This window comes from Genypterus blacodes, unplaced genomic scaffold, assembly GCF_046128005.1.
Source record: "Genypterus blacodes isolate CSIRO-AG114 ecotype Tasmania unplaced genomic scaffold, CSIRO-AGI_Gbla_v1 ptg000216l_1, whole genome shotgun sequence".
Classification (NCBI taxonomy): Eukaryota; Metazoa; Chordata; class Actinopteri; order Ophidiiformes; family Ophidiidae; genus Genypterus; species Genypterus blacodes.
The window spans coordinates 82,501-107,270 of NW_027467015.1; the positions used below are offsets into that span (position 1 = coordinate 82,501).

Genomic DNA, 24,770 nt, shown 5'->3' on the forward strand with positions numbered 1-24,770 from the left:
CGCTTCAGGAGAAAAGATGGCTTCAGAGGTAGGAGCGTGTGTGTGTGTGTGTGTGTGTGTGTGTGAGTGAGGGTGTGAGAAAGTGTGTGTGACAAGGGGTTGATCCCCTTAGTGTAAGTTTAGTCCTTGACTATACTTACCATCCAGTTCTCCCTCCATTCACAAGCCCTTTCTCTCTCTCTCTCTCTCTCTCTCTCTCTCTCTCTCTCTCCACCCCCCTCCCTTCCCTTTGGCTCCCAGGCCCCCGCTGAAGGCGCAGGTGAGGACGATGACAGCGACAGCGACAGTGACGACGATGACGATGTCCGCGTCACCATCGGAGACATAAAGACCGGAGCGCTGCAGTTCACGTAGGTTTCAGTCAAATCTGGGTTTTGTCAATGAATTACTTAATTACTCTGTGTGTCTGTGTCTGTGTCTGTCTGTCTGTCTGTCTGTCTGTCTGTCTCAACATTCATTCAAACAGAAGCTCATATTCTTGTCTCCCAGGCCGTATGGAGCGCCACCTGTCAACCTCAACATAAAGACAGCCGGCTCCAGGCCTTATGGTCAAGGTGTGTGGCCATCTTCAACCAATCACTGTCAAGATCCTCCTGATTTTATGATTAATAAAAACCCCAATAACTCTTCTGTTTAAGGCTCCATTAACATACAAATTGTTTTTTTCCAATAGCAAAGCTGAAGGGAGTTGATCTGGACGCTCCCGGGAACGTCAACGGTGTTCCGGTGCTGGAGGTGGACATGGAGTCCTTTGAGGAGAAACCCTGGAGGAAGCCAGGTGTGTGTGTGTGTGTGTGTGTGTGTGAGAGCAGCGCCGCCTATATAACTGACGGGTGGTTCTGTGCCATTGATGCCTTACACACCATGTCTGGAATATACATCACAAACTGTGTGTGTGCGTGCGTGTGTGTGTATATAGGAGCGGACTTGTCGGACTATTTCAACTACGGCTTCAACGAGGACACGTGGAAGGCTTACTGTGAGAAACAGAAGAAGCTCCGGATGGGCCTGGAGGTCTCCAATGTGGGCTCAGTGACCAGCAAGATCACCGTAAGACAACCCCCCCCCCCCCCCCCCCCCCCCACACACACACACACACACACACACACCCCCCCATCAGTTGGACTTAGCCGTTTCATTACTAATCACCTGTAAGAGCTTTTGGTCGTCTTAATCCCTCAGCAGGCCCGGTGTTTACACATTGGGCTTGTGTTATAATCCAGCAGGCAGATTACTGACCTGCATGCTGACCTGCATTTGAAAGTTGTTAGTGAATGAAACAGACATGCAGCGAAAGTAACACAACAGCCAATCGCTCATGTGCGCCTTTACGTTTGTTTGAGTCAAAACTCACACATTCTCTCTCTTTATTTATGTATTTATTCTGTATTTGTTCGTCCGTCTCAACTCTTCTCGCTGACGGATCATTTCTCCAAACCCGTGTGGTAGGTTCAGCAGGGCCGGACGGGCAACGAGAAGGACATCTCCAGTTTGACCGTCCACACCTCCAAGCCCGAGTTCACGTCCCCCGTCAGCATGTACAAGTCTGCCGTCAGCCAGGTCACCAGGTAACCCGTCTGGATTCAGTTTCACACACACACACGCAGGCGTCGGCACTCGCCAGGCGCCTGTGAGGTGTGGCCGTACGAGACAAGCAGCCGACCTGTTAATAATGATTGTGTGTTTCATCCACAGTTGTCACAGTATGTATGAGCCCCCCTCTTTGTTTCAACCTGGAAGGATCTCTCCCTCTCAGTGGCTCGGCCCGCCGCCTCCTGACTATTTTATGTAAGTGTGTCTCATTTCATGTGTGTTTGTCAAGGACGTCGCCGCACCTTTAATTCTTTTTGTTCCCTCTAATTTTCCACAGGAAGACGAGCGGCACCATAGACGTGATCGGCGGACAGACGGCCACAATCAGCCGGGTGGAAGGACGACGCCGACACAACCTAGAGGGCAACAACATCCAGGTACACACAGGCCGAGCCAAGCAGTGATACTGTTGAATGCTGCCACCAGAGCCCCCTGCTGGTGGGCCGGGGCTCCTGCACGGCGTGAACTGAACTCTCTCCTCTGTGCAGGTGATCGCCGAGCACGGGGCGACAGACGCCGAGCCCGCACCCGCCAAGCTGCCAGCCTTCTTCCCCCCCGGGCCGCTGCCCCCCAACATACCTCCACCCCCCTTCCTCCCTCCGCCCCCCAACGTCAGCACTGCACCCCCACTCATCCCCCCACCCAGTGAGTTTGCATACAGTTGTAGGATATTTTGGGGATCATTTTTTATATAGAAAGAGGGGAAAGAGGAGAGATAGAGAGAAAGGAAGGTTGTATTATCACTACTATTGTTGTCGTTAAACTTTATACCTGCACCCTCAGGTAGAGTACCGGGAGATTGGAATTGCAATGATGTCATAGGGGTAAATACAGTTTTTACAGGATGATGTCAAACGGCAATGTAGGCTCGTACAAATCACATTATAGTCTGTGATAGAGAGAATCAGAAACAAAGAGATGACATCCACCCACCTAGAAACCCCACAGTCACACAACCCAGCAGTCACACAACAAGTAATCAGTCACCGGTCTGGCATAGAACACGAGGCTTTGATTGATTTCCCTCCCTTGACTCATCCTTCCGCTGTCTCTATTCCAGGATTGCCCATTACCGTCCCCCCACCCGGCTTCCCTCCCCCCCCCAGCGGGCCGCCTCCTTCTATTATTCCCACTATGGACAGGTAACACAAACACACACAGCCTTTTATAGTCAAAGCCCTAGAAATGTGTCAGATCTTTAACTTTAGCTCCTGCTCCGTGTTCTGGCAGCGGTCATCCCGGAAGTTACGACGGACGCTCTATCCCTCCATACCCGTTCCCTCAAGGTAGGCGGCGATACGACCCCGAGTGACCTGTTCAGTGCTTTAGCAGCAGAAGAGTTTGGGTGAAGTTGTGTCTTTGCCCCTTCAGGTGCCTACCCTCCACCTGTGGCTGGAGGTGTGCCGCCACCTTGGCCGCCCATGATGGACAACCCCAAATGGGATTACTATTCCCGTCGGGACGACAAGAGGGAAAAGGAGAGGGAAAGGCCGAGAGAGAGGACACACGAACGAGAGAGGGAGAGGGAGCACAGCCCGGCAGCCATGAGCTACACCAGGTGAGCGCCGCCGCGTGGCGACCACCAACACTTCACGCAATTAGCCCATAATTGATCTAATCATAATGGTTTGTGTGCATGCAAACTGCAAAACTACTGCATACACACACTGTTAAGCCCTTTCAATTCTTTTATGTTACCGTAGCGATGAGGAGCAGTTTCGCTACCGTGCATACCCAGAGCGCGTCTACGCCGAGCGGCATCGCGAAAGGTCGAGCCGGGAGAAAGAGGACAGGCACAGAGAGAGACGACACCGGGAGAAAGAGGAGGGACGCCACAAGTCCTCCCGCAGGTACACACACACACACACTTTATTCTTGGACCGCTGTCTCTGTGATCACATCCTCCCTCCTCCTGCTCTGACTTGACGACGTGCTGCCCCTCCTTGTCTCGTCTCCATTTCACATCCTCTTTGCCCTTCAACACACACCGATCTCCCCCTGTTGGATCTCTCTCACCCCCCTCACTTTGTGTTCTCCCTCCCTCCACCACCAGCAGCAGCAGCCGCAGGAGGCACGACAGCGAGGAGGGCGACAGCCACCGGAGGCACAAACACAAGAAGAGCAAGAGGAGCAAGGAGGGCAAAGAGGCCAGTGAGGAGATCAGTGCAGACCAAGAGAACCAGGAGGCGATGGAGTAATCAGCACCTCTGGCCTTCTCTCTCTCTCTCCGTCTGTCTGTCTCTGTCTGTCTGTCAGCCTGTCTCTCCATTCTCGTCTATCTCTCTGTCTGTCGGTGTCAACCAACAAAACCAAGAAGTCAGAAGATGATTGATGCTCCATCGATCTCCGTTTTCTCCCTTCTGATTGTTCTTCCTCACCGTCCCGTCAGAAGGAGCCTGGATGGAGAGTGATGGCTTTCACTTTATACTTCTCCATTTTCCATCCCCTGGTTACATCACTCCCTCCTTGCCCCCCCCCCCTCTCCTTTGAGCACTGCTGTCACATTTGATCCTGTTCAGAGGTCGTCTCTTTCTGTTTGGCTGTTATTTGGTTGATCAGCAGATTTGGATCTGTCGTGGATCCTTTTGTTTCATTTGTTCACGCCTTGTATGAAAACATCTACAGAAAGTTGTCAGTTTGTTAGAAACAAATAAAATCTCTTTTGATAGACTTGTGATTGTGTTTTTCATGAGAAACTAACAGGACTCCTCAGGATGTCTAAGAATTCTGTCTGTAAGGAACTGAATGCTGCCAAACTGTGAACTTGTAATTTTTAGAGTCACAGTTTTTTGGGGCTTTACTGTCAAAATCTTCACTCAAACAGATTTCCAGAGGATTTCCATTGTATCAGGAGAGCAAACTACCACATCAGAGTACTTCAGTACCATGGTAGTATATCAGCCCAAAACTGCAAATCCCTATACTGATTTTTTAAATGTATGACTAAACTTTAAAAGTTCATTCAGGAAATGACTGCATCTAAAAAGATTTGACAAAAAAAATATTAGGAACATGAAACTGAATCAGAATCAGAATCAGAATCCCTTTATTTGCCAATTAAGTTTGCACTTAAGAGGAATTTGCTGTGGTTCTGGGTGCAACGTATAACATATAGAAGAAGACAACATATAAAACAACATGTACAAACGGCAGCTTAATTAAAAACACTAAATTAAACTAAAATAAGTTAACTAAATGAGTGCTGATGAATAAGGTGTTAGAAAATGTGCAGGGGATTATTGAATAAATTAACTTAAGACTTCTGTTAAAGTGAATGTTATGAAGAATCGATCTAATGTTCTTCTGCGCGTTCTTTGAGTTGGTGGTGAATCAGGAGGAAAAGATGAACTGAAGTCTTCAGGTGAGGGAGTGAAATGCATACAAATTAAAGATCAACATTACTATGTAACTGTCCTTCTACAACCTTCTTTGATCTATTGTAAGTGCCCCCAGACTGAATGGCACTTCCTCCCTCCTGCTATGACGCTGTTGCATTTGATAAGGTGATTGTTTGATATGTTTGACATTATTTGTTATATTCCAACAATGTGCAGGGGTTTGTTGTGAGGTCAGTGGAGGACCCGGGCCTTGTTGATAAGGCCCACTGCCGAGGGGAAGAAGCTGGATTTGTGGCGTGAGGTTTTGGTCCTGATGGACCTCAGCCTTCTGCCAGAGGGGAGGGTTAAAAACAGTTTGTGTCCAGGGTGGGAGGGGTCGGCCAGAATCTTGCCTGCCCACTTCAGGGTCCGGGAGGGACGGCAGGTTGCAGCCGATCACCTTCTCAGCACAGCGTATGATACGCTGCAGCCTGCCCTTGTCCTTGGCAGTGGCTGCAGCGTACCAGACGGTGATGGAGGAGGTGAGGATGGACTCAATGATGGCAGAGTAGAAGCGTACCATCAATGTCTTTGGCAGGCTGAACTTCTTAAGCTGCCTCCGGAAGAACATCCTTTGCTGGGCTTTTTTGGTGAGGGAGCTGATGTTGAGCTCCCACTTGAGGTCCTGGGAGATGATGGCTCCCAGGAAACGAAAGGACTCCACAGTGTCAACTGGGGAGTCACACAGAGTGATGGGGGCGGGTGGGGCTGTGTTCAGTCGGAAATCTACGACCATCTCCTTTGTTTTCAGAACATTAAGCTCCAGATTGTTACGCCTGCACCAATTCACCAGACGGTCAGTCTCCTGCCTGTAGGCGGACTCGTCCCCATCAGAGATGAGTCCAATGAGGGTGGTGTCGTCCGCGAACTTCAGGAGTTGGACTGACTGATGACTGGAGGTGCAGTCGTTTGTGTATAAGGAGAAGAGCAGGATGGAGCGTGAGGCAGAGATGTGTTTCCCCAGCTTCACGTGCTGCTTCCTGTCAGTCAGGAAGTCTGTGATCCACCTGCAGGTGGAGTCGGGCACATGGAGCTGGGAGAACTTGTCCTGCAGCAGTGAGGGGATGATGGTGTTGAAGGCAGAGCTGAAGTCAACAAACAGGATCCTGGCGTAGGATCCTGCGGAGTCCAGGTGCTGGAGGGTGAAGTGGAGGGCCATGTTGACAGCGTCGTCTACAGACCTGTTGGCTCTGTAGGCGAACTGCAGGGGGTCCAGGAGGGGGTCGGTGAGGGATTTCAGATGGGGGAGAACCAGGCACTCGAAAGACTTCATGACTACAGAGGTAAGAGCAACGGGTCTGTAGTCATTAAGTCCTGTGGTCCTTGGCTTCTTGGGGATGGGGATGATGGTAGATGTTTTGACGCAGGCTGGTACGTGGCATGTCTCCAATGAGGTGTTGAAGATGTCGGTGAACACCGGAGACAGCTGAGCACAGTGCTTCAACGTGGAGGGTGAGACAGAGTCCGGACCGCCAGCTTTGCGGGGGTTCTGTCTCTTAAACAGCCTGTTAACGTCCCTCTCTAGAAGTGAGAGGGTCGTTGATGAGGTGGGGGCCACTGTGAGGGCCATATGAGAGGAGGTGGAGGGGGAGGTGGGAGGGAGGGGGCTGGTGATGGCTGTAGGTGTCGAGGGGGACGGTGTCAGAACTGGCAGCTTGACCATCAAAGCGACAGTAAAACTCATTCAGCCTGTTGGCAAGGCACAGATCATTTAGGGACTGAGCGGGTTTAGGCTTGTAGTCCCTAAATGATCTGTGGCTTGCCAACAGGCTGAAGCATCTAATACCTCTGCACCTTGTGAGTCTACTGGTGTGAGCTGAAATAAAGAATCGTGTTAGATTACTTAACAATAGAGGACTGATCCAACGGTTACCGGGTAAGTTAGAGGGGAATGACCTCACAAATCTGACCTGCTCACATGTATGCAAGCAGAGTAAATGTTTGACAAATACACAGGGAGAATATTGATCCCAACAGAGGAACATGCCGCACATGAACATTTGAACATGGTTTATTGTTTAACCTGTACTTGGTTGGCAGTGCGGTCATGTGATGTTAGCTTTGCGTGTACGGCAGTAACTTCTAACCCCCACAATGAGCACACAAATGCAAACATGTCTTTAATGTTTACATGGAAAGACACTGGGTTGTTGTTAATTGCGCGGCTTAAGCAGCATCAACAGAAAACTGAACCAGGAGTAACTGAGCAGAAATACTCTTTTTTTGGTTGCAGTTGTAGCTCTCAATATTTGATGAATGCACTCAACATGTCATTTCACACGACCTCATTCATCACTTATTCATTGCCGGCGTAAGATCTGGACAAGACAGGAGAAAATGAAGAATAGTAGTGCGGTAGGCTGGATGAAGAGTGAGGCGCCGGTGCCACACCTGAAATCACTCAGCTCATTAGGGGAGCAGCAGCCAGGGCTCAGATGGTGGAAGAGAAGCACACGGTGGCCACAGAGGGAGGAGAAGCTGGATTATGTGGTCATACTGTGCTTTTAATCATGGTCAGACTGGAGGTATGTTAATGTTTTAGTGTTGTTGATTGTTGGCTTGTTTTAACATGTCCAGGTCGTAAAAAGATTACTTGGCCCCTTTTGCTTTGTTGGGGCATTTGATTAAGATTAATCAAGACTTTTTAATTGTTTATCGTCAATTAAAGTGTTATTGTTTTAGATGGGCAATTCACTGTGATGTTGTCTTGTTTTAATCTGGTTTATTTGTTCATTGTAGAGCATTTGGGCTTCGTCAGTGGATCCCCGAGGGCCTGAATGGTTGCGGCCTCTTTCATCTTGCACCTGGTGGGGCCCTGAAAGCGTGTTATGCGTATTTTGCTTTTGTTTGCTGTGAAAGTGTCCTGGTGCCCTGGCCCACCATTCCACCGCCCTGAGTTAGCGGGGACGGCCATTTGTATCTTCTAATCTCCTGTGGACATTGCTACGGTTTGTTTGTGTATATTGCGTAATAAATTTCCCATTTTAGGAACTGAAAGCCCCATCTGTCATTCTCTCTGTTACAGTAGCAAAGCTTTCATTTGGCTTTGTGTGTGATGAGCATGAACATCCTTTGAACAACATCCTTCATCTCTTCCACAGTCCTGAGGAGCGATATTTTATGGCCATATCAGTTTCTTTGAATAAACGTATAGTCCATCAATACAGTACATGATAGCATATCTCTACACAGCCACTTTGTGATTGGATTTACATTCTATCCATTCCTACAGCAGGTCAAAGTCTCTGTGGGCTGTTTGCTTTGTTACATCAGTTGAGAAAACTGCTGAACATAAACTGGTGAAAGGAGATGCAGTACTGGTTTTAGGTGAGCGGCAGCTAGCAAAGATCAACGTGAGCTTGTAACAACAAAAGCTTGGAGGACATCTGAAATTTTCAACACCTTAGAAACTTAACAAGAACCACCTGCAGGATGAGGAAGGCTGCTGTTCTCACACTGCTCAGTCTTCTGTCACTGGGACACACTGCTCCCGTGAACAACTGTGACGTGCTGACAAAACCCATCCACATCAGCAAGCAAGAGGTACGTGCATAACATCTGCACTCTGCATCTGCATTGGAAGCTACAAAGGGGTCACAACACACTTTTGAAAATTTGTTATTTTGAGCACAAAGATGGGAGAGAATGTTTCCTAACAGCAGAATATAAGCGTAATTGAAAGCAGGCACACTGGCGCCATCATCAGGAGATCCCTTGTCTTCTCTTGTAGATACTGGGGAAGTGGATTTACATCTCAGGGAGTTCCAACATACCAGGAAGCCGCTCTCTAGCTTACCTGATGAACAGCGTCTTGGTGGAAATCACCGCAACCGCCCAGGACAACATCCTCAATATATATCAGTCTCAGAGAATGTGAGCAATCATCACACACCACCACCAAGCCACAACATCACCATTCATCTCCAGACAATATGCCAAAACAGATTGCAAGCTTGTACATTTGCAGGAATCTTATCATTTAGGCCTCATTTGACCAGGAATAAAGGAATAACTCTGTACTCTTGTATTCACTGAATAAATGAAAAAGGAATCTCAACTGTCTCTGTAAATTGATAATTGAAATATACTATATAATTGGGGTCACCAACAGGATCAGTCAAAAACCACCAAGCTCAATCTTGATGATGTTCTGCTCTTCTGTCGAGTAGAACTCGTACCTTTGAGTTCACCATATGAATTCTACCGTAATGCTAAGATTTAAACTTCATTCTTTTCTTTGCAGAGTCGGCCAGTGTTCAACCTGGAATTACAACGTGACTTTTGAAAACAGCACACTGACAGTTGGTAAGTTATGCAGTCCCTTAATCCATGAATGGGATAGGACCTGAGCCATAACATTCATATACTGTATTTACTGTGTGTGTGTGTGTGTGTGTGTCCCATAGAGGAACCATTCCCCCTCAAAGAAGTCTACCTGCCAACCGACTGTCCAGACTGTCTGGTCATCGTTGAAGACATTGTCCTTGGAGAAGACAAGTTCACTAGTTTATTGCTTTTCAGTAAGAACATATTCATAAAATTTAAGAAGTGTGTGTTTATAAACTTGTTGAAAGATTGAACATGTATAATTCTTTTGGCTAAACTGTTATATCACACTGTTTTGATTTTGCAGGTAAGAGTAGAAGTGTCTCTCCTGCTGTTGTGGAGACGTTTAAGAGACAGGCAGAGTGTCTCCAGATGGCGTCACCATTGATGTCAGACCCAAACAACGGTGAGAGCGTCTGAATATACTTTCTTATCTCTGCTTATTGTATATTCAGGGGGTTGTTTGACTTTGCTTCACACTAATTGTAATGTACGCCTCCACAGAAATCTGTCCACATTCCACCTCACAAGCACAGGGGCTCAGTGCCATGAAAGCCATGTTGGAAGGCAAGCTTCAGAAGGGAGTTGGACAACTGCTGGATAACTTCTTTGATATGTTTATCAACTGATAAATCGTTTAAAAGTGGGGCATTAAGCCATTTTCTAAGATAGAGCACCATAGCATGACATACATTGCGAATTAAAAACAAATATGCTGAAAGTGAAAATGCTTTGTCTTTTGTTATTTATACTAATGATAAGATTATTCCCCCCCCCCCCCCCCCCCCCCCCCCCCCCCATTAACAAACACAGCTAGTCCTCCTCCCAGTCCTCTCCTTACTCCACTGCAAGAGGCATTAGATTTTCTGTGTGTGCGGCTGAATCTGTGTGAAGAACGGGACACATACTTCGCTTGGAATCACAGCGCAAGCCAAAAAAAACCGGAACAGTTTTCATCCTTGTGTGAAAATGTCTATCGTCCAAACGCTGAGCTCGCTGGTGAGACAGCAACCGACTGTTGAAGCTGTGGAAGATCTCCTGGAAGAGATCAGAGCTTTAGAAGAAGAATTGTCCCAGTCACAGCAGGAGAACGACGGACTGCGAAAACAATTGTCCGACGCCCTCAACCCTGAAGTCCGTTTGCATAGAACAGGTTTGTTCACTTTGCATTTATTTCTCAAAAAGTTCAACCTTGTCATTGTAGTGTAATTTGCTGTGATCCAGTGCTTTTAAGAGAGTCAATCATTGCCACTGCTTTGTCAAAAACCTCATGAAAGCTCTCCTCACTTCTTTTGCCATGTACAGTAGATCGCAACAGTTTCAGTCCTTTTTTGCAGGGATATGCTCAGACACTCCAGCTCCTCTATCACTTCTACTGCTAGACAAAGTGTATCTCTGGCATTAAATTTAGTCTTTTATTCAATATCTGTATTGTTGAGCCTCTACAGTAGGCTATACCCTTGAAGTTACTTACACTTTGACTCCTAAAGAAGTCTCTTATATCCCGTTTTCTTTTCTTTGACATCCTTCAAATCCTATACCGCACGCGCACGCACACACGCACGCAAACCGACACAAACACAAATGTAAATGTAAATGACACCGCTGATATTAAAATCCGTTTAAGCTGACGTGACCCAGGCACAATATGCCACACATGTTGACAACTTACACTTCGCGGTTGCAGATAACATGCACTGTCTGCCTCCCGTCCGGTCCAACTAGCAGGTCACTTTTACAGGCAGATGTAGTGACGGCGTAGGTTAGAGGCAGACTGTTGACCCTTTGTGTGCCATAATCATTGATTAAACACTACGGACAGCGGTTGTATTGATAGGGACTACACTGTATCAGCTGATTATTGGTAGGGACGTGTCCCTAGCGTCCCTACCCAATTCTACGCGCTTGCAGTTAACAGCTTCAAGGTATATATTCATGTTAAGAGTAAGGTAACGTTTACATACCAAATAAAGGCCACTAGGAATGAACTGTTACTCCCTCAGGATGGCCACGTAGTGTTTACAGTGGTCTCAGGTGTTTTGTCAATATCCACCGAACAGGTCTTTTCTTCAGTGAGAAGCAACTGTATAAATACGTCAGAAAGTCAGAGTTCGAGAAATCAGCAGCAGCATCTCCAAAAAGCTTGTCAGCAGAAGGAATCATGAAGTGCTCTAAAATGTTCTGGTAGGCGGCTATTTCAAGATAACATGTTGAGTGCTGAAGGATTGAACCTCAAAAATATTTCCATCCTTCTAAAAAACATCACTAATATCATTTAAATATATAGTTATTGCTTGTTTAATGTTTTATAGTGTATTACTGTACTTACGGTTTTGCATGGGCAATATATATTTAGCAATTTCCTGTATTTAACTGTGTGGTAATGATGAAAATATTTCTATGAATTGATGGCTTGAGTTTATGATATATATATATAATAAGATAGATAAGTTGCATGCAATTCACGCGCAAATTACATGCAATTTAAATTTTTCGTGCACCCCCTCTTACATATCACACACACAAACAGATGCCTTACAGAGGGGGTGCAGGGCAGCCATTTTTCGGCGCCCATGGAGCAATTGGGGGTTTGGTGCGTTACTCATGTGCATGTTTTTTTAATGGCACTGTATCAATAGAGTATTGCCATGCTGAACTCAGTATCGGTATCAAAGTAAAACGTTTGGTATCGTGAGAACCTGAGTGAACACCCTATCAAAATAACACCATGACCCTATGACCTTGATTCCATAGTGAACCGTTATTTCTGAATTATTGTACCCCTACAAGCTTGGGCAAATATAACCAAACGTTTTCCATTGTGTATTTGTCTGTTTCAGCATGGCCTTTAGGCAGCTGTTTGTGCAGCAAAAATGGAGCCCCAGTCTGGACCAGGAGGAGCCAGAACACCCACATATTACAGAGGAACAGGAGATGCTCTGGATTAGTCATGAGGGAGAGCAGCTTTATGAAGATGCTGAAATGAAAATTCTGTCCTCAAAGCTTCATCAAAGTCAAAGTGATGAGAACATAGAGGCTGAGCCACCATTCAGCATCGCAACTCTGAATGGAGACCAGAGGGTCCAAATAAGAATCCACAAAGGAGAGAAGCCATTTAGTTGCTCAGTTTGTGGTAAAAACTTCACTCAAAATGGACACCTGAAGATCCACATGAGAATCCATACAGGCGAGAAGCCATTTAGCTGCTCAGTTTGTGGTATAAACTTCACTCAAATTGGATCCCTGAAGATCCACATGAGAATCCACACAGGCGAGAAGCCATTTAGCTGTCCAGTTTGTGGTATAAACTTCACTCAAATTGGACACCTGAAGATCCACATGAGAATCCACACAGGAGAGAAGCCTTTTAGTTGCTCAGTTTGCGGTAAAAACTTTTCTCAAACTGGACACCTGACGAGCCACATGAGAATCCATACAGGAGAGAAGCCATTTAGTTGCTCAGTTTGTGGTATAAACTTCACTCAATATGGAGTCCTAAAGCGTCACATGAGAATCCACACCCGAGAGAAGCCATTTGCTTGCTCAGTTTGTGGTAAAAACTTGACTACAAATGGACACCTGAAGAGCCACATGAGAATCCACACAGGAGAGAAACCAATTAGTTGCTAAATTTGTGGTCAATTAAAAAGGAAGTATTACGAGACACATGAGCAAACATGCTTCGGAGAAACTTTAGTTCAGAATGTAGGAAACAATGTATAAAAACAATTAGGACCTTTGTTTGAGGCCCAGCACTAAATCAGCAGTCACAGATTACAAATCATAAGTGTGTTGTTGAGAGCAGGAGCAGGAAATACAGCTTCAGAAGTTTAAATTTGGAGGTTCACAAACATACACAAATCACTGTAAGTGCTTTCATGTGCTTTTGACCAGGAATAAACAAGATAAATCCAAACAGAACCGATGTGTTATCCTTCAGAAGCAAATTGAAGAGGCGATGACACACATTGACGGCGGGTGAAATATGGGATTCATCTGAAAAATACTCTTGCTCAGGCTCTCCACAATCACGTCCTTGCCTTTATTTGACCTTCAAACACCTTATTCCACCAGCAGGACATCAGATCAAGGTCGTCTTGCTACGCACAACACAAGCTGTCTAACTACAGCCAACATAGGATAAGAAATGAGGCCAGTTACAGAGGAGGATTCCCATAGCTTTGTTTATTGGTAGTTTATTACTGTACATACACCTGCTCAGAAGTCATATGTACATATATTATCTCTCGCTCTCTCGCACTCACACGTACATACTCACATTCTGAACACTAGAGATTATATAAAAAAAGACTTATTTTCTGTGCAGGGTTCAATCACAGACTGAGAATCTACTGAGAACATTTGTATCTGCATACACTGTGCACATATGCACACGCCACAAATAAAATATCTGCATATGGCCTTATGCCTCCATTTACATAGAACAGACCACCAATCAAAATGAAAGGAAAATGACCAATGAACAAAGAGGCAACCCAGTGGTACGAGAGGACATCAGGTATTCAACACATAAACCAACATAATTTCTGAGCACTGTGGGTCCAAAGAGTACGTTGTTCCTTCGCTGCTCAAAGAGGACGACCCCTGACAAGGCTGCGTCCCTTTCCCACCGAATCTCCTTCAAACAAATCAAATGTCAAAATTTATTCAAGTAAAGTGTGATCGATGACACCCATGTTGTAACGTTGGTACATAATTGAAAGAGAGATTTGTCCAATGCTACATTTGTTTCTGGTTATGCGGTATCATCCCCTGAGTCTGACCCACACCATCAACAAAGCCCAGTGACTTGAACCTCACTGACCTTGTTGAAATTCTCGCTATACTCAATCGCTAGGGATTCATTTATAAATTTCAATGTGACAGGATGTACTGATAAATCCAGAGGTGTGTAGAGTTTCCACACCATGTCAAGATTACTCGTCATTTTTGGTGACAAACATGGATGAGATTTATTTCGAGAACTGACAACTCTGACGTCAGAATATCAGCTGGATCATATTTCAAAGCCAAGAACTTTCTTAAAGGGGACACACGTTTCACTTGAATGTACACAGAAACCAAAGTCAAGAGAGGCCACATGAAGGTGTTAAGGGCAAAACTATTGTGTGCTTTAGGGTTGACACATGACCACAGCTCAGAGATCGACAAGAAAACTAAACAACAATGATAAACCGTTGCAAAAACAACGGAGGCCAATATAATCAATGCACATGTGACAATGGGCATTCACACTTAGAAATAACAAAAGTAACAAAGATCGTTTATGGCAAAGAAATACTTTAAAGACAGAACCCTGCAGTACAGTATCTCTCTGTGTCTGATTTGTCTCTTTTTTGCTTATGCGTCTCTCACACACGCAGATGCAACAAACAGTGAACAGTTTTGCAAGAATTAAGTGTCTCTTTAACTGAAACGGTAAACAAAATCTTAAGATACAACACCAACAAAAAAAAAAGAAAGAATAATCAAAGCAGGGTTTTTTTTGTCTGCGTCACTTCTGGACTTCTTTTCTAAGTAGCCAGAAGCGACACAGCTCAACACCTGGACACACACTGTGGAAAAGGGAATGGCTCCAGGTACACGTGTAGCACGGAGACCCATTCATATTGTGGAGAGCACAGTCAGACTGTGTGATTGTCACTGGGTGCGGGTGATGCACAGCCAAACGTGTGCAGTGATATGAAAGGAGTGGGAGGACAAGGATGTCTGGTAGTTGATAAGAGTAACGTGTTTATGAGTTCAGTTGCTATGGCCACAGGCCAAACGTGTTCCTGTAGGACAAGTCTGTCTGCTACAACCTTGACTTGGATGGAGGTTCCTCTGAAGTTCTCCTTTTGACGTTCCCTCCACAGACACGATCAAAGCTCTAGAGCACCAAACAACTGTTACAAAAGCACTGGGGTGTTTTTGAAAGTGAAGTGGGTGGTAATCATAGTAGCTCATATATAGTTTGTATGTTTTTTTTGTTTAGCATGGGCAAGTTTGTGCCATGTGCTTGGTTTCCCAAAATTCCAGTTGTAGCACACAGAATTTTGTTCACCCGTCCTCTCTCCGGGTTCAGGTCCGAGTCCCGTAATGCTGCCCGTGGCCGGACCTCTCCCCTGAAATCCCACAGGCTGGAGCTGGGACAGACGTGTGCCAGCTCCCCCAACAGGTCGCGTTTCCATCCTGGATTCAGTCCAACAAAATATGTAACGATGCTGGATTTGTAAACAAGTGTATGGTGACATTCTGTGTGTTTGTGTGTGTGTGTGGAGGACTGATGCTACCCTGTAAACATAAAACATTGGTGTAATTTGGGGAGGAAAGTTACTCAGGGGGCAAATTGACAGCCTTTGTGTGTCTGTGGCAGAGGTGGGCAGCAGTGGTGGTCTGAGCTCAGCTGCAGTGTGGCTAGTCCGGTCTGAAGATGGGGATCTTAGGTAAGAACTCTATTAGGATGACCTGCAGATGACAGAAGAGAAGGCTTTTGTTAGTGAGCGTCACAGAGAGGGAAAGGGCAGAAGTGTGTTTTGTGTTTTTCAGGGTCGCAGGATATTCCAGCAACATTTAAACACTGAATACTGGAACAAGAGCCGGAGTTTCTTTTTTTGTTATGTGAGAAGCTCTGGTAACTCTGCGTCTAAGGACAAAGGAAGAATTTAACTACTGTGCTGAGAACAAAAGCACTTACTGTACGTGCCACTGTAAATGTTTTCAAGTATACCAGAACACCATGAGTAAACAAAACGTATCCCCACATTTAATGAAGCTGCAGCAGCAGTTGAGAGGAAACAGCTGACATTGCTCCTTTGTTCCTTCAATTTTGAAAATACTGGGTGGGGTTTGGGGGATTGATGACGGAAGTGTTTGAGGAAGTACGTGACGCAGACCCTGACTGCGACCCATGAAGTGTTCCTTTAACAGGTTGGCAATAACCATGGGCATCAACAATCATTTTGTAGCAAAGGAGGCTTCCAAATGAATCATTCTGCAGAACTTAGAAGGAATTTGTAGTGAAAAGCTACCCTGGATGGCCGCGCACAAGAATATCACACTTGTTTTATTCTGATAATTCAATGGAGCAATGTTCTGGCTTCTGTGTGCAAATATGCATCTGCTCGCTACCCAAACTTAAAGCTGCACAGATACTCACATATTCCATCATGTTGTTGGTTTCACACTTCCTTTTGCTTAGCTTCCAATGCAAACACAGCTGTGAAACAGAGAGAAGCAACAGTCAGCGGTTTACTTCTCATTTTTCTTACATGTCCACTAAAGCATTCAGTCCAGTAACACCTTCCTCTCCTCACCTTGTGGTAGAGTCTGCTGTTCTCCCACTCCAGAAGCTTCTCTATAGACCTCCTTGTCTGGAATCACATCAGATAACATTTCTCACACCTAATTGCATTGCAGATGTAAATATACCTTGTGTGCGATGTTTGGGCTGTGTGTGTGTGTGTGTGAGGAGCAGTGTTGGTAAACATCTCACCCTCTTGCTGAGGCAGATGACGGGCCACAAGCTGAAGCCCAGTGTGCAGCAGCAGCAGAGGCAACCACACAGCAGCCAGCGCACGTTCACCGGCAGAGTTTTCCTCAGACAGGCGTTTACACGGTTGATACTGGCCTTAAACTCCTCTGGTGCTACCTGCAGAGGAACACGTATACGCTGCTGATAAATCCATCATACATCATCATCTGTGGAAAGTATGTGTCTGAATGGTTTGTGTTGCGTTTGTAATCTTAATGGCGCCACAGCAGATTAACCCAAATATTTACGAACGACTCAAAATACAACATTAATTTGCATTTCATTAAGTTGAAATATTTCTTTCTCTGTGGTTACTTGCTTGAATGGCGAAACGTGGTGTTGCAAGAATAGAAGAGCTTAAGATGCTATCATGACCCAAATGTTGAGTAACCACAGAGTAACACAGCAGTAGAGTTGCAACATTGACATCCTAAATGCTTTGCTGCAAGAACAAACTACAAGCTGCAAGAACAATCCCCTCTTGTAGATATTAATCCCATTTCCTTTATGGAAATACTGTGGAAAGCCTTATTAGGACTGTGCAAAGACAGCGTGGCAGCATTAGTGCATGTGCGGGGACATTGGGTCTATCTGAGTCAGGGTTTTCAGCTGGAATCAGGACACTCACCTTTCCTGTAAGTGCTGAAGGAAATTCCGACTCAAACTTGTTACTGAGCCCAAATCTGTAGGAGGGGACAGAATAATAGCGTCATTAAGTAGCGGACACTCTCTATAACTATAACAAATACTTACTTACATACTTATAATGAAGTTAGTAGCCGCTACGAACGAATCTTGATTTTTCTTTAGTTACATAAAATGACCTTCATACCTTTTACAAAGTGTACTGGCCAAATAAACCCGTTGATATACTACATATAAGCTACTTTCATTTCTGCATCGTAGGTAACCGTTTCACTCGTAGCTACAGTAGCTTAAAGAGTATGGGTACGAGTATTACTACGTTCTACCGTTCTTATTATATCTAAAATTTTGAAAACACAGAAATAACAATAAGGATTTGCCGTTTCCCCTTAGCATTAGTTAATTTTTAATGTTTTAAGTTTGGCGTTGAAGAAAGGAAACGCGTTTTGTCGTGGAATTTAGCCAAAACTGCTCAGCTACTTCTAGCTATTTTGCTTAGCTCGTTGCTATTGAGTAGCTGGCTAATGGCTACGCTACTTCCCCAGCAGCTCCCCTCGCTAGCAGCTCGGTAAACTCATTTGAACGGACACACGGAGGGGGAACTCCTCTCCCGTCGTCCGTTCTCCCCTCGCCGGTGGCTTACACAGTGACGTGGCCGGACCCTCGCACCACCACCGGGTCCGGAGCGTACTTGAGGAGCTGCTCCTCCGCGGCCCTGTCCTCGTCCTCCTCTTCCTCCTCCTCCTCTTCGTAGATCTCGTCAAAGTCCTCCATCATCGCACGACTCGGCCTCGCGCTTCCCGGGGGAGACACCGGGAGAGACACGATTACAGCGAAAGGTGAACCCTTTTTTTTCTATACCGGCGAAAAAGTAGAAAGGACAACGGCGAAAACCGAAAAGCAGCAAATCTCCGTCCCGGCTGAGGTTTGGGTTCACATCGTTGAGCGAGCAGCGAGAAACAAAACATCAACATCCGCCGCAATACCACACGTCACCGGAAGGGGGACAGGCGTACCTACGTCATCGGGTTGTTAGGACGAAGAAGCGTTTTAATCTTTTTATTGCTGTTTGGGTTTTTGTCGCGATGTTCTACTCTTCGATTCAATTTAGAAACACGTATCATTTATACATAACGAGTCGTTTAACTGATCTTTATTAAATGTACTTTTAGTGGAAAACTGCTCTTTCAAACAACAATGTGAGTTAATATGAATGTTAATATTTTGTGTCATTTGATCATTTTCACGTTTCAAACACCCTAGTAAGTAGATTGTTATTGATGTATTTATTGTATGAAGTATTTCCGTCATGATGGTAGTGGGCTCTTGTAGGATTCACTAAATGCTCTTAAGACTATGGAAATTGTGTAAATCACAGGATATGGCCTTTGCAGTTCATAGATCTATTTTAAACCCAATGAACAATATGAGAGATTCTGGACCAATATCAGACATCGCAATCCAAAACCGGTATCAAAATACCAAAATAGGATCTCTCTTTCAGAATAATGATATTACAGCCCCACAGTGGGGACCCAGAGACATGTAAATTTTATTTCAAGGTGCACTGACACCTCAAACCTTACTAAGACATGTTATGTTATAATTTCCCTTTAACTTGTCGTCCAATTTGCGTGTAGAGTCTTGTGGGTGCTTTTATTCTGAAGATCCCGGCCCGGAAGTTATTACTTTCGCCTAAAGCGTACCAAGGCTTTGGAAAGACAACATTGTAAACTCGTCAGTTTAACCTCATAAACTCAAATAGTTTTTGCTCTCTGCCAACCACTTTCTTTATTCAAAAAAAGGGACTCCGCCTGCCATGTAGCTTTGTAGTAAATGTACGCCTCAAACAGATGTAACGCTACTTCCTGATTAGGAAGCTTGGAAATACATGAGCGACACTTTGGTTAATTGATTCCAACTTGTTTATCGGTACTCTGGGAAGTGCTTTGACAAGATGACATCCTTTGAGGACTGTAAGATCATATTACAATCTGCTTTGAGGAGCATGATTCCAGTCTTCACCTGCGGGATTGTAGCAGTTGTGTTTTTATCATGTGGCTTGTTTGGCATTCAGGCATATTTCGATCTAAACCAGGATTTCTTCAGTGTTGGATCGAGTGTTTTTGGAAGCGGACATGTGTATAAGCTCCTCACTTATCCTTTTTACCACAAGACCTTTGACCAGCTCATCCTGAACATCACAGCCTTGATGGTCCTCAGTGGGAGTCTAGAGAGAGGCTTTGGCACCGTCCGGTTCCTCTTCCTCTTCCTCCTGCTTTCTATCTGCACAGGTTTGGGTTATGCCTTCCTGGATCTTCTTCAAGGTGGCAGCACCCAGAGCCACACAGAGGGCCTCGTCCCCGTCACCCTGGCCTGTGTGGCCGTGACAACCATGCACACACGGATGGCCAAAGGTTTCCTGTGTGGAGTCACCATTCCCACCATGGCTCTTCCTTGGATATTTCTCCTAATCATCACCGTCCTCGTCCCGCACTGTGTGCTCCCCTGCAATGTCATGGCTATCCTAACTGGGTGGATGTATGGTAAAGGCTGGTTCTCTCTCCTGGACATGTCTGAGGCCAGGGCTTCTATTCTAGAGAAGATGTTCCCTTTCAGGTTGATGAAGCGTTTCAGTGGTGATCTGTTCATCCCTGCTTCCACAGAGGAGAGACGGAAGACGCTCCTGCCTCAAATCAACCCCACCCCTGGGTCATACCCGGTCCAAGCTTACGCTCCTGTGTCCAACATTAGTCCTTCTGAGACCACTGCACACGTGTACGAGGGCTGGCCCAACGCAGCCAGTGCTGTGTCCAGTCCTGTCTCACCTCTCTACCCTTATGGACACGGCACAGCAGGTAGCTTTGGACAGAGTCACGGACACAGTCATGGACACAGTCACAGTCATGGACACAGTCACGGACACAGTATGGAGCCGGGTTTAGGGAGCACCTGTCAACACAGCTGTACTCATGATCCTCATGATTAGTTTGCTTTCTTATGGATGACTTACGCTTGTTGACTAACCTGATTAACCATGTGTTCTGCTGTTACACTTCCATTTTAAACCATTCAACGGTGCACACATAGGGGGGATTGTTTTGTTGAAAAGATCAAATGCTTTGTCACCTGCCAATCAAACTGACTTCAAGCTTTAGTTTGTGGATCCTGTCTGCCTTAACACTTATTTACAAATCATGCTTGGGATGTTTACGTTTTGTATACCTGTTTTAAATTTAAAGGATGTTTTTTTTTAATAGTCATTTATACTTTGCATTTTGTGAATAAATCAATATGTATCAACCAAACAAATGTTGTGCTTAGAATAAATGTACAACACAATCAATGTTAAAGCACAAGAGACGGTTTTACTCTTCAAACAATTTGATATCATTGAGCTCCTTGTGAAATGCATTCATCAGGAGGACACACAACTTCATGATTCCCGGGGCTTCTGTCTCACTGGAGCAAACTGGTCCTGCAGTGTCATTGATGCTAAAGTTGAGAACAGATTCATTCTTCCCAGGCGTCTCCATAGATGTTCTTCTTGGCTGGAACATAAAAGAGTGACAGGGAGAAATGATTGGTATTTCTTCTTTCTTGGTATTCCCTCAATGACAGACAAAACCGTTAATTGTTAACTCATCTCTGGATTGGGCAGCTTACCTTCTTTCTTCGGTCTTTGTGGCTCCCTTTCAGGGGACAATTTGATCCCCGACTCAGCCTTCTGTGTGAGGGTGACTTCATAGTTCTCCCTATTCTTGAGTCTGAGGTCCTCATAAAGGATGGCCTTTTTCCTGGGCTCCTCCTCCTCCACATATGACTGGGCTGAAGCTGAAGGAGAGAAAAGCCAGTTAACTTGGAGAAGAGATGGTGTTGACTCATTTATACTACATGAGATGACTTACATGGAGGGCTGAAGTCGTCTGCTCTGCCCATTTGCATGGATTGCTCTGCATTGTAATCATAGTCGCTGGTTTGAGCGTGGTCTGCTGGCTGGAACATGGACTCGGACTGGGTGTTCTGGTTGCTCAGCTCTGACGGGGAACCCTGGGAACTGGGAGGACAACAGAAAGTGGGTGAATGTGTAATGGATGGACTGGAAATGGGCGAGAGCAACAGAAGCAGTAACAGACAAGAGGCTTAATACAGTGGGTGGTACTGACGTTTGTGGCGGCAGTCCTTTCCGCATTCTGAAGGTCTCTGCAATCGGAGAATTCTCCAACCTATTGAACTTCTCCCTGCACGTTTTCACGTACGACATCTGCCCAGCCAGGAAACCACAAAAGCCAGCAACTGAGGACACAAATGGATTCAATTGACAAGGGAAAGACAACACCACAACCTAATACAATGAAAACATACAAGACGATAGGATGTTTAGAGACATAGGTCCATATTGATAACATCTACATATTTAAGTGTAACATCCATTAACTTACAGCCTAATTTGGGTATCGATCCAAACCTTGGTGATCTAGTCAGTATTCCTGCAAACAAACAGAGGATTATTACTTATGAATGTTTGTCATGAGGAGGATGGGGGGCTGATTTCTCTCTTATACAAAATGCACACAGCATTTCAGAAAAGCCTAGATTACCTTTAGTGATCAGGGCTTGAGTGACGCCGACGGCAGCCATAGAGAATGGCACCGCTGTGAAAGAAGCAGATTTAAAGAGGTTCAGACCACAAATGATACATCCTCTGTGTGAGTGAGTGAGAGAGTGAGTGAGTCTGTGTGTGCGTGCGTGCGTGAGAGAGAGAGAGAGAGAGAGAGAGAGAGAGAGAGAGAGAGAGAGAGAGAGAGAGAGAGAGAGAGAGAGAGAGAGAGAGAGTGAGTCTGTGTGTGTGTGTGTGCGTGCGTGCGTGAGTGAGAGAGACTGTGTGTGTGTGAGTGAGCGGAGTGAGTGAGTGAGAGAGAGTGAGTGAGTGAGTGTGTGTGAGAGAGAGAGTGAGTGAGTGAGTGAGTGAGTGAGTGAGTGTGAGAGAGTGAGAGTGTGTGTGAGAGAGTGAGTGAGTGAGTGAGTGAGTGTGTGAGCGAGTGAGAGTGTGAGTGAGAGAGAGACTGTGTGAGAGAGTGAGTGTGTGTGAGAGAGAGAGAGAGAGTGAGTGTGTGAGAGAGAGTGAGTGAGTGAGTATGTGAGCGAGTGAATGTGTGAACGAGTATACTTACACCTGAACCATAAGCTCTCACGGCTGCATTCTGCAAACACTGCCCTCTCCTCATCTGTGGGGATGTAGTTTGCGTCCACTGGCACCTGCAGGAGTGAAGAGAGAGGCCATCAGCCCGACGAGGTACGCTAACACACCGACACACGGACAATCTGGCATAACCTGACAAACTAAAGCGATTGGAAACGAGCAGACCAAACGACATTGCTACAGTGCATCATCAGCTAACTGGCTAACTACCCGTTCCTGAGCCTCACTGCATGGCTCATAAACTGCGTGTACCTGCGCTCTGCGTTGTCGCTTCTCCGGAAAATCCGCGGTGTCCGACGTCATGTTGACAGAAACGTCAGCGCAAAACAAAACTTTTAAATCATGTGAAATAACGAAGTATTTGCCCCACGCCGGATTGACTTCAGCAATGTTTGGTACAATGTCATAGCACCAGTTAACTCTGACATAACCCGGAAACAAATTTTTGTTTTTTTCAAAGTAAAAAAGCATTTCTGGGACACATGGATGTAAATATGACAGCAAATTAACTTTCTTACATGTACACCATGTTTGAGCACATACGTGACAATTGAAGAACACACGGGATTGTTGCGGTTGAGTTTTAGTTTTTTATATATTGGTGAGGAAAAACGTCGTCTTTTATTGTGATGGTTTGACGCTTATCCGCTCTCAGAGTACTACAATAAAAATCTGCGCCCTCTAGTGGTTAGTAATGTTAAGACGTAATGACTTATTTACTGGAATGGACTTTGGCGATATTAAAGCAACAATAACTCTGCTGCTTGCGCTCATACAATAATACAGTTTAGCTAAATTATTTCCCGAGAAAACATTAGGTTGTTGTCTGAATCTAACTAATGGACAGGAACAGGAATGGTCCAACAATGTGTATTCGACAGCAATACACCGAGATGATACTTCAGACCAGCAGAGGGCAGCAATGGACTGGTTGTTTTTTACTCGCACAACTTTTGGACGATAGAAATCTGAAGAGGGAGAGAGACTAAAATGTTTTTCACATAGACAGATACATAAAGAAATGTATATCTATCGGAAGAAAGTGTGTCTTTCAGAATCTGATACAGAGGAATTTGGCCAATTTTAGAATCATTTTCTTGAATGGGCGAATTTCTTGTTGGACTTCATGGAGAGAAATTTCCAATTTCAAATGGTAGTGGACAACTTTCCACGGCAGACATTGAGATATTGGCTTTAGCACAATGGCTCCGTTCCATTTAGGTGCCAGAAACGCGCGCCACCGAGCCACCATGCACAACACCAGACCTCCAGCACCGACATATGTAACTGGAGCGTAGCCATTAAAATAATCACACCTGTACGTCCATGACGCCATGACGCTTCAGGCTGCAGGAGGAGCGGAGCGCGTCGTGGTTCACCCTCGTATCTGTGTCTTTACGCACGCATGAACGGCTCACCCGCCCCACTCGTGCGCTCACGACCCTCTTAACACGCCAGTGCGGCTTGTAGAGCGAACATCCTAAAGTGCTCATCACATCACACACACGGCACAGCTGCATCTGCACCGTGACATCACGCAAAACTGCGCACAACTACCGCATAACAACTCAAACAAACAAATCGGCGCGACTCTTCCTGGACGAGGACCTCTGCTGGACCCTTCAAAGCCCCTGTGGACCAAAGCTCTTCAACTGTAGACCGTGTGGACCAGCAGCACCCAAGTCAGAGCATGAAGAAGACTCCAAACACAGGTACTGAACCACACGCTTTAAAAGTGATCAACTGACACGATTTGGATTCAACATTCAGTCAGATGTATGAATTAGCAGAGTAAACACATTGAATCTTGAATTAACGTCATTAATTGTGTATATAAATAGTATATTTTGGTACAGAAGCCGGGGACACACTCTCACTGTACTGTATATTACTATCAATGAATACATAGATGGTTATTGGTTGGTAAGAAATCATATTAGAACACACACACACACACACACACACACACACACACACACACACACACACACACACACACACACACACACACACACACAATAGAAGCCCTAAATAAATGTGTGTGTGTGTATAATTAACATTCAGTGCATAACAAATGTTTTATGAATACGAC

At 45.4% G+C, this 24,770-nt stretch overlaps 7 protein-coding genes across 8 annotated transcripts in view; 5 read left to right on the forward strand and 2 right to left on the reverse strand.

The window, feature by feature from the left end:
* The window catches only part of fip1l1b (FIP1 like 1b (S. cerevisiae)), a 6,270-nt gene extending 2,007 nt beyond the window's left edge, over positions 1 to 4,263 (forward strand). The window contains exons 3-16 of one of the 2 annotated variants that reach the window (XM_076170372.1): positions 1 to 28; positions 241 to 350; positions 490 to 554; positions 674 to 778; positions 920 to 1,050; positions 1,450 to 1,568; positions 1,696 to 1,788; positions 1,871 to 1,970; positions 2,082 to 2,238; positions 2,654 to 2,735; positions 2,824 to 2,879; positions 2,965 to 3,151; positions 3,297 to 3,443; positions 3,647 to 4,263. The exon at positions 1 to 28 is cut by the window's left edge and continues 33 nt beyond it. In XM_076170372.1, coding sequence (XP_076026487.1) covers positions 1 to 28; positions 241 to 350; positions 490 to 554; positions 674 to 778; positions 920 to 1,050; positions 1,450 to 1,568; positions 1,696 to 1,788; positions 1,871 to 1,970; positions 2,082 to 2,238; positions 2,654 to 2,735; positions 2,824 to 2,879; positions 2,965 to 3,151; positions 3,297 to 3,443; positions 3,647 to 3,791 — 1,525 coding nt within the window. In that variant the 3' untranslated portion in view covers positions 3,792 to 4,263. The remainder of the gene's footprint in view (positions 29 to 240; positions 351 to 489; positions 555 to 673; positions 779 to 919; positions 1,051 to 1,449; positions 1,569 to 1,695; positions 1,789 to 1,870; positions 1,971 to 2,081; positions 2,239 to 2,653; positions 2,736 to 2,823; positions 2,880 to 2,964; positions 3,152 to 3,296; positions 3,444 to 3,646) is intronic. The other variant, XM_076170373.1, reaches the window with a different exon arrangement.
* Positions 4,264 to 8,225: 3,962 nt separating this feature from the next.
* On the forward strand, positions 8,226 to 10,024 carry LOC143016102 (uncharacterized). Its single transcript, XM_076170234.1, has 6 exons — positions 8,226 to 8,513; positions 8,701 to 8,843; positions 9,214 to 9,275; positions 9,377 to 9,490; positions 9,604 to 9,702; positions 9,801 to 10,024. The coding sequence occupies exons 1-6, from the start codon at positions 8,403 to 8,405 to the stop codon at positions 9,923 to 9,925; spliced, it is 654 nt and encodes a 217-aa protein (XP_076026349.1). The 5' UTR covers positions 8,226 to 8,402; the 3' UTR covers positions 9,926 to 10,024.
* Positions 10,025 to 12,000: 1,976 nt separating this feature from the next.
* Positions 12,001 to 13,358, forward strand: LOC143016118 (uncharacterized). Its single transcript, XM_076170269.1, has one exon. It carries the CDS (start codon positions 12,138 to 12,140, stop codon positions 12,924 to 12,926), a length of 789 nt encoding a protein of 262 aa, XP_076026384.1. The 5' UTR covers positions 12,001 to 12,137; the 3' UTR covers positions 12,927 to 13,358.
* Positions 13,359 to 13,461: 103 nt separating this feature from the next.
* Positions 13,462 to 18,481, reverse strand: chic2 (cysteine-rich hydrophobic domain 2). The gene is made up of 6 exons (XM_076170271.1): positions 18,119 to 18,481; positions 17,459 to 17,513; positions 16,792 to 16,947; positions 16,613 to 16,669; positions 16,456 to 16,515; positions 13,462 to 15,764 (listed from the first exon to the last, which is right to left on the reverse strand). Exons 1-6 carry the CDS (start codon positions 18,250 to 18,252, stop codon positions 15,714 to 15,716), a joined length of 513 nt encoding a protein of 170 aa, XP_076026386.1. The 5' UTR covers positions 18,253 to 18,481; the 3' UTR covers positions 13,462 to 15,713.
* Positions 18,482 to 18,773: 292 nt separating this feature from the next.
* Positions 18,774 to 20,787, forward strand: rhbdd2 (rhomboid domain containing 2). The gene has a single exon (XM_076170268.1). It carries the CDS (start codon positions 19,433 to 19,435, stop codon positions 20,462 to 20,464), a length of 1,032 nt encoding a protein of 343 aa, XP_076026383.1. The 5' UTR covers positions 18,774 to 19,432; the 3' UTR covers positions 20,465 to 20,787.
* Positions 20,788 to 20,817: 30 nt separating this feature from the next.
* LOC143016119 (OCIA domain-containing protein 1-like) lies at positions 20,818 to 23,114 on the reverse strand. Its single transcript, XM_076170270.1, has 8 exons — positions 22,931 to 23,114; positions 22,650 to 22,734; positions 22,077 to 22,130; positions 21,918 to 21,965; positions 21,642 to 21,771; positions 21,384 to 21,532; positions 21,142 to 21,309; positions 20,818 to 21,026 (listed from the first exon to the last, which is right to left on the reverse strand). Exons 1-8 carry the CDS (start codon positions 22,979 to 22,981, stop codon positions 20,989 to 20,991), a joined length of 723 nt encoding a protein of 240 aa, XP_076026385.1. The 5' UTR covers positions 22,982 to 23,114; the 3' UTR covers positions 20,818 to 20,988.
* Positions 23,115 to 24,094: 980 nt separating this feature from the next.
* The window catches only part of septin9b (septin 9b), a 63,575-nt gene continuing 62,899 nt past the window's right edge, over positions 24,095 to 24,770 (forward strand). Inside the window, exon 1 of the mRNA XM_076170243.1 lies at positions 24,095 to 24,390. Coding sequence (XP_076026358.1) covers positions 24,369 to 24,390 — 22 coding nt within the window. The 5' untranslated portion in view covers positions 24,095 to 24,368. The remainder of the gene's footprint in view (positions 24,391 to 24,770) is intronic.

What these genes read in the sequence shown, in the direction of transcription:
- LOC143016102 (XM_076170234.1), top strand. Translation starts at nt 8,403, where the DNA reads ATGAGGAAGGCTGCTGTTCTCACACTGCTCAGTCTTCTGTCACTGGGA. An exon ending in TCCACATCAGCAAGCAAGAG is followed by an intron (nt 8,514 to 8,700) that starts GTACGTGCATAA and finishes CTTCTCTTGTAG; the next exon opens with ATACTGGGGAAGTGGATTTA. An exon ending in GATGTCAGACCCAAACAACG is followed by an intron (nt 9,703 to 9,800) that starts GTGAGAGCGTCT and finishes ACGCCTCCACAG; the next exon opens with AAATCTGTCCACATTCCACC.
- LOC143016118 (XM_076170269.1), top strand. Translation starts at nt 12,138, where the DNA reads ATGGCCTTTAGGCAGCTGTTTGTGCAGCAAAAATGGAGCCCCAGTCTG.
- chic2 (XM_076170271.1), bottom strand. Translation starts at nt 18,252, where the DNA reads ATGATGGAGGACTTTGACGAGATCTACGAAGAGGAGGAGGAGGAAGAG. An exon ending in GGGTCCGGCCACGTCACTGT is followed by an intron (nt 17,514 to 18,118) that starts GTAAGCCACCGG and finishes CCCCTCCTACAG; the next exon opens with ATTTGGGCTCAGTAACAAGT. An exon ending in ACAGCAGACTCTACCACAAG is followed by an intron (nt 16,516 to 16,612) that starts GTGAGGAGAGGA and finishes TCTGTTTCACAG; the next exon opens with CTGTGTTTGCATTGGAAGCT.
- rhbdd2 (XM_076170268.1), top strand. Translation starts at nt 19,433, where the DNA reads ATGACATCCTTTGAGGACTGTAAGATCATATTACAATCTGCTTTGAGG.
- LOC143016119 (XM_076170270.1), bottom strand. Translation starts at nt 22,981, where the DNA reads ATGACGTCGGACACCGCGGATTTTCCGGAGAAGCGACAACGCAGAGCG. An exon ending in TGAGAGCTTATGGTTCAGGT is followed by an intron (nt 22,131 to 22,649) that starts GTAAGTATACTC and finishes CTTCTTTCACAG; the next exon opens with CGGTGCCATTCTCTATGGCT. An exon ending in AAAGGACTGCCGCCACAAAC is followed by an intron (nt 21,533 to 21,641) that starts GTCAGTACCACC and finishes TTGTCCTCCCAG; the next exon opens with TTCCCAGGGTTCCCCGTCAG.